This window comes from Lipotes vexillifer, unplaced genomic scaffold (assembly GCF_000442215.2).
Source record: "Lipotes vexillifer unplaced genomic scaffold, Lipotes_vexillifer_v1.1 scaffold1261, whole genome shotgun sequence".
Classification (NCBI taxonomy): domain Eukaryota; kingdom Metazoa; phylum Chordata; class Mammalia; order Artiodactyla; family Lipotidae; genus Lipotes; species Lipotes vexillifer.
The window spans coordinates 1,654,704-1,662,116 of NW_006796548.1; the positions used below are offsets into that span (position 1 = coordinate 1,654,704).

At 51.7% G+C, this 7,413-nt stretch overlaps 1 protein-coding gene across 1 annotated transcript in view; it reads right to left on the reverse strand.

The window, feature by feature from the left end:
- Positions 1 to 55, reverse strand: part of A3GALT2 (alpha 1,3-galactosyltransferase 2) — a 789-nt gene extending 734 nt beyond the window's left edge. The window contains 1 exon segment of the mRNA XM_007472217.1: positions 38 to 55. Coding sequence (XP_007472279.1) covers positions 38 to 55 — 18 coding nt within the window.
- Positions 56 to 7,413: the final 7,358 nt, after the last annotated feature.

The following is a 7,413-nucleotide window of genomic DNA, read 5'->3' on the forward strand; positions in this document are numbered from 1 at the left end:
GGCGGGGCGGGGCGGGGCCATCTTGAGTAAGCCGGGCCTCAGCGCCCTCCGACATCCGCTGAGACTTCGGGCTTCTGAGGCCTCCCCTCGCCCGTACTTGTGCCCGTGCAACCCCAGTCCCTGGAACTCCAGAACTGTCCAGCTCCGGAATCGTCCTAGGTGGATTAAAAATAATTACCCATTGTTTGCCACCCCTGCCCCGAGAGGCCCTTTGTTCCCCGCTTGAACGCAGCTCTCCCTGACCTCTTCGATCAATAGAGTCCCGAGGAAGGGATGCTGTGCTGGCCCTTGGGAGGACCGGCTCGTTAGCCTTTGTCTCTTTAGAGCTCTGACCCTTCGCTTAAGAAGTCCCAGAGCTCAGGGCTTCCCTGGTGGCGCGGTGGTTAGGAGTCCACCTGCCAATGCAGGGCACACAGGTTCGAGCCTTGTACCAGGAAGATACCACATGCCCCAGAGCAACTAAGGCCGTGCGCCACAACTACTGAGCCTGGGCTCTAGAGCCCACGAGTCACAACTACTGAGCCCGAGCACCGCAACTACTGAGCCCCATGCGCCTAGAGCTCGTGCTCTACAACAAGAGAAGCCACCGCGATGAGAAGCCCGCGCACTGCAACGAATCGCGGCAACTAGAGAAAGCCTGTGGGCAGCAATGAACACCCAACGCAGCCAAAAATAAATAAAAATAAGTAAATTAAAAAAAAAAAGTGTCAGAACTCAGATGCTGCCACGAAGTGAGGGAGACCAGCCTAGCCACGGAGAGAGGTGCCCGCCAGTCATCCACAGGACTTTTGGGAGCAGGGAGGGGCCCCCACTGCTGCTGAGCCCTGTCAGAATTCCTGAGCCACAAAATCATGACCTGTGGTAATAATGAACTGTTTTCAGTCACTGATTCCTTACATAGGTAACTGGGACGTTCAGAATACTGGAAACTTTGTATGAACAGGCTTTGGGATCCCAGAGTTCTAAAATAATCGTACTAATGCCTGATATTTTGGAACATTTGTCATGTGGCAGATAGTGTTCAAAGTAATGTGCATTATCTCATTTAATCCTCACCATTATTATCTCCATCTCTCAGGTGAGGAAACTGAATCTCAAAGAGCTTCAGTAACTTGTGCAAGCAAGCATGCACATAGTTGGTAAGTGAAAGCCAGGATTTGAACCCAGCTTGGCACTGGAGCCTGTACCTTTACCTGCACTTGCTCTATTCTGGGTGGAACTGTGAGAAACTGGAATCAGAGACCTTGGAAGTGTCAGCATCCCAGGGTGTTGGACTCATAGATCCTTGGAACTCGGGACCTCAGGACCCTGGAATTTCTGGACTCAGAGACTCTGACCCCTAGGGCTGGTGCAGGAACACCCTACTCAGCATTCAGAGCAGAAGCGGGAGCACCAAGGCCCTGGAGAGGCCAGCAGTCCTGTTTGCCCCCAGCCTCTCAGGGGCCCTCCTGGCTTTCTCTCCCTTCTAGAGTGTAAGGGACGGAGTTGGAGGAGCCCTGAGCAGTTGTCTGGGGCACAGGTCCCCAACCCCCCAGGCCGCGGATCAGGCCGCACAGCAGGAGGTGAGCGTCAGGTGAGTGAGCGGAGCTTCATCTGCCCCCATCGCTTGCATTACCACCTGAACCATCCCCTCCCCCCCTCCCCCACCCCTTGGTCCGTGGAAGAATTGTCTTCCATGAAGCTGGTCCCTGGTGCCAAAAAGGTTGGTGACCGCTGGTCTGGGGTCTCTGAAGACAGAATTCCTTCCCCAGGCTTTTGGATATCTTTTCCTGGGTGCAGAGCTCTCAGTGCCTTCCCAAAGCAGCCTGTTCCATTATTAGAAACTCTTCCTTAAGCTGCCTTGAACTCTACCTCTCTGTACCTTAGGATTGTAGGATCTGATTGCCACTCTAAGCCAGGAGTCCCATTTGCATCACTACTGGAAAGTGAATACCAGTTTGGACACCCTGACATCCATAATGGGGAGATGGGCAGGTCAGGTTCGAATCCCAGGCCACCACTTCTTAGCTCTCTGACCTTGGGCAAGGTTCTGGGCCTCTACACTTTAGTCTTCTTGTCTAGAAATGCAGATACTAAGAATACATACCTTAGAGGGCTGCGATGGATATTGAGTTAATACCTACTAAGTGATTAGAACAAGGCCTTGCACACAGTAAAAGGTCAGTAAGCTTTAGCTATTGTTGATTATCATTAGTAGTAGTATTCCTAAACAAGCCCTCAGGATTCTCTGCACAGCTTCCCAGCTCCCCTCCCTGCCCTATGAGTCCTTCCAAAATCTGCCTCCTCTGGTCTCTTTCAAGAGGCCTGCCTGATCAGACCCTCCCGCCCCTGCCTTTTCTGCTGCCCCACCTCACCGTTCCTCAGCAGGTGTATCCAGTAAATAGCTCAGAGAGGCACCTTGCGGTTGTGTGTGTACATATCTGCCTGTGCATCTCAGGGCAGACACCCCTTCTGTTCAGCTGGTGAAACCTGGGTGCACTGACCCCTCCCTCTGCCTCGCCCACTGTCAGTCCCCAGGGGTGGGTGGTTGGCTTGGCCTCCTTGATCTCCACCCCCCTCTGCCCCTCCTATTTCTCCGGCCCCCACAGTGATCCTGCCTGCTCATCCCCCACCAGGACCATTGCAGCAGCGACCTCCCTGCTCCCAGTCACTCCTGACACAGCCCCCAGAGTCAGCTCATAAAATGCCACCTGCCTTAACTGTCCATGTCACATGAACAGGGAAATCTTTGAAGGGGAAATGCATTTAGTAGGCAAACATATGGAAAAATGTTCACCCTCACTAGTAATCAAAGACCTATAGATTAGAACTAGGTGGGATGTTTTGCCTATAAAATGAGCACTTTTTAAAAAGAAAGAAATGAAAATAGCCACACTGGGAGAATACAGCAAGACAGGCACTCTTACACCTGCTGGTGGGATGTAAATTGCTGCAGCTTTTTTGGAAAGCTTCTTAGCTGTGGGAATTGAAGCTTTCAATAGTCATCCCCTTTAATCCAATCACTGCAACTTCTGGGAATCTGTTGAAAGGAGATCATCTTCAGCATGGGAAAAGTTTATGCATCAAGATGTTCACTAGCTTCTGCTCATTCATGCGTTCAGCCTATACTTATTGGTCACAAGCTCAGAATCAAGCACTGTGCTAGGTCAAGGATTCAGAGGTGAGCGAGACACAGACCTTGTCTTTAAGGGAGCCGGGTCAGGAAGATGTGGGTGGCCAGGAAGGGAGGGGAATGGGGTCACATGACAGACTGCAAACAGATGAATGGAACACAGCACAGCAAGCCTGTGATTAGTGTAAATAACAAGATACCATTATCTTGCAAATGGCAAGATACCATTGGGGAGAAGTCAGGGAGGCTTCCTGGAGGAGGTGACCCTTAAGCTAGGACCTGAAGAGCTAAAAGTTACCCACACAAAGAAGGCAGTGGGGCTTCCCTGGTGGCGCAGTGGTTGAGAGTCTGCCTGCCGATGCAAAAACAGAAGGCAGTGGAGGGGAAAGGGAGGTCCATGAAAAAGAAACAGCACTGTGTAAAAGTGACGAGGTGAGAGTGCTTGGAAAATACGGGGAACTGCAGGCCTGCCACAGGGGCGGGGTATAGGGTGTGGATAGGAAGTGATAAGAGTTGAGGCTGGAGATAAGCCTGAGCCAGGTCACCCAGGGCCCACATTCCAGGATGAGGGGTTTGGACTTCATCTTGAAGGCCATGGGGAGCCCTGAAAGCTCTTTCCTTCAGGGAGTGATGCTGTCACATTTTTACTTGGAAGATACTCCAGCTGAACTGTTGAGCCTGGACGTGGGGCAGGGACCAGGTGGAGGCAGGAAGACAGGTGAGTGTTGGCAGTGGGCTGGGGAGGAGTAGGTGATGACTGGCTGTCAAGGAGGTTGATGGGCAGGACTTGGTCACTGATGAGAGGGACAGGGCTGGGGGACCAGGAAAGGAGATGGTGGCTGATAGTCCGGTTGGGGGTAAGAAGCTGGAGCTCAGAAGGCAGGCAGGCAGGCAGGCTTGGGAGAGAGTTCTGGGATTCACCAGGAGGGCAGGGACGTTGTGGAAGAGGGAGAGAGCAGAGGAAGGAGAGCCAGGGCCCAGGCACCCACCGAGGACACGGTTGGGGACGGGCGGGGGACTGAGTGAGCAGAGGAGGCAGTGGAGGCTGGGGTGGTGGTGGTGGAAGCGGCTCTTTCCGGAAGTTTGGCTGTAAAAGGAAAGGGAGAGGATGGTAACTGGAGGGGCTGAGGGCTTGGGATGACGGAGGTGCGTGTGTTTCTTTCATGCAGGGAGACTTGAGCTTGGTTGAACGTGGGCTGGAGGACACCAGTGGAGAAGGCATTGTGCAGCCCTCTCGGATACAACTGAAAAAGGCCCCAGCGTCCAGCCAAAGGGACTGGCTAAATAAACTTTTTATGAAGAGTCTGCAGTCACATGGAAAAAACTTGCACAAGAACCGTGAATGAAGAAAGCAGGATCTAAAATTGATGGGCACTGTGGTTACAGTCTAGCAATGAAAACATGCCCGAGCAAATAAGAGTGAAGGGAAAAACTTAAGTGACTGTGTAATAAGTTATGGGAGGGTTTTTTCCCTTTATTTTTACCCCCAGTTGTCCGTAATGTGCTTTTATTGCATTTTTAATGAAGGAAAAATACAGAGTTAGCCATTTAGGAAAAACAAGTGTTTTTAAGCCTTTCTAGTGACTGCAAGGTGAAGTCCACCTCTCTTAGCCCTGCCTGAGGAGCCTGCACAATCATTTCAAGCACTCACACCAGACCCAACTTTCCCACCTCTAGAAACAGAGACTTCACAGTGGGCAGGCCAAGGATGCTCTCCTAGCATTGCTGGAAAAAGCAAATGGAGATAGACAACCCCACTGTTCGTCCTTAGGGAGTTGGATGAATGAATTATGCATTTCTATACAATGGAAAGCAATGTGGCCACTGAAAAGGATAAGATAGATTTATATGTGCTCTCGGGAAAAGAGGGCCTAAAGAATCAAGTGGAAGAGGAAGTAACAACTGTACATAGAGGCTGGCTGCACTTCTGTGAGGGCGGAAGCCCCTATACCTGTGTACCTGTGCATTTACAGACGTGTTCCTATGTCGTTTTATAAAAATGTAGGAAAAAATCTGGAACAGCATTGCGTAATAGAAATATAATGTGAGCCAGGAACGTAAATTAAAATTTTCTAGTAGTAGCCATGTTAAAAAAGTGAAAAGAAACAACCGAAATTAATTTTAGTATTTTATTTTAACCTAATGTATCATTTCAATATGTAACCCCAAATATCATTTCAGTATGTAATTGATATAAAAATTATTGAGATATTTTACAGTCGCTCCTGGAAGCGAGACTGCCCCCCCGGAGGGACGGCATGGGAGGTGCCAGGGGCAGGAGAAGGCTGCAGCGGAGCTCTCTCTGCCCTCCCTGCCGTCTGACCCTCTTAGCCGGCCCCTCCCAACTGGGGCAGCCAGGCAGAGTTGTCCCCAAGTGGTCCAGGTGGGCTTCAGCTGTCAGCCCTGGGAGGGTGCTGACACCCAGGCCTGCAACAGGCTCCTGCCGCCCCTTCCCATGGCCCAGCCAGGGAGCCCCTAGTCCACAGAGGCGCCTGCCTGACCCATTCCTCCCAGTTCCTTGCTCCGATATTTTCAAAAGGATCCCCTCCCCTCCACCCCGCTTCCACCTGCAGAAGGTGGTCCCGCAAGGTGGCCTCATGCCCTGCTCCTGTACTCTCCTTGCTTTCAGGAAGAGGTTGAAGGTCAGTCATTAGTTCCTAAGTGGGAACAAGTTTGCAATCCTGGACAGTCACTCCCAGTTGGAATAGAGGGCTCACAGTTGCAGTGGAAGGTGCGCCCCAAAGTCTATTCTCTGCTCACCGAGGGGGCTCAGAGTTTAGGGCAGCAGGAGGAGTCGCCGAGCTCTTCACGGGCACGAGATCTCCCAGGATGCAGCCTCCCCCCACCCCACCACCCATTCCTTGGACCGTCTCTACCCCTTGGGTGATGTCCTCCAGTCACCTTCTCCCAGGACCTATATGGCTCAGCAGGCCAGCCTTGGTGCCTCCTCCTTGACTGTTCTGGCCACCAGGCTGGACTCCTCTCAGGACAGCTGTCCCGCCTCATCTTCCCCCTGACACTGGCAGCGTCCCCCCCCTCACCTGAGTCCTTGCCTGAGAGCCATGACAGGAAGCTGGTGGGACAGCCTGCCAAGAACCTTCTCAGCTCAGAGCCGGGGGAAGAAATGACCCATTCTTGGTGACTGGGACCAAGCAGTTTCAGGCCATCTGCCAGAAACCACACCCACAGGAGCAAGCAGGGATGAACTACCCGGAGAGGAGTCCCCTGGGGCCAATCACCTGGAAGAGGGTGGATGGAAGGCCAGCTCTGGTTGGCCAGAGGTGCTGAGACATTCTGTACTGACTCTTCCTCCCCAGGGCTCCTCGTGCCCCTCTTCAGTGTCGTGGTCCTCGGGCCAGACTGTGGTGTTTGCCACCCAGGGAGAACCTTGTTCTGCGCAGAGCTTCAGCCAGATCTCAAGGGCACCGGTCAACTGAGTGTGACCTTGGACAGTTCACCTTGAGGAGCCCTTGATCTCGTCAGAAAAACAGGTATGTGCACCAGTCACCCAGGACAGGGTGTGATGAAAGAAACAGCTTCAGGGCTAACAGCACATTTTGGCTTCTGTAAGAAGCTTGCTTGCTTGGGGTGGGAAGAACCGGGTTCCTGATCGGCTGATTCAAAATTAAACAGCTCCCTCCCGCCTTGGGGACTTCCTGCCCTGTGAAGGGTATAAAGGCCTCGCCCGACTGTTAGTCGGGGTCTCACTCACTTCTCTCCGAGTGGGACCCTGTCCGGACAGTTTGTGTAAGCTTCTATACTTGTACTTGTATAAATCCTTTGCTAATCTTTCTGCTTGGTGTTGGTGATTCTCGGGTGTCCTTGGTTGGGACACGGGTCGCATTTACCGGGGAACTCGACTCCAGGCGTGTGGCTCCCGGACCACAACAAGGGTAAGAGCCACACAAGGTAGTTACATGGAAAAGTTCTGGAAAGCTTGCACTAGGCAGGGTTTTTTTTAAAGTGCAGGTTATGATCTGTTAGAGGGCCATGAAATCAATCTTACGGATCATGACTGAGATTTTAAAAATATGAACAGGAAGGGAATTGAAAATATCAGAATGTATTGTACATCAGGGTAGGTATTGTCTTGTGATTGTTTTGTTTCAGTTATATATATTCAAGTACATACACGAGGTCATGATCAAAAAAGTTTTGCAAAATTCTGTGTAAGGTGTAAACCTCAGGAGAAACGCATGTTGAAGGAGGCACCCTTCAAACTGGGGCCTTCCACTCAGAGTGAAGAAACGGCACTGATACTCACCTGTGTCAGTCAGCCCTGCAAATCCACCATACACTCT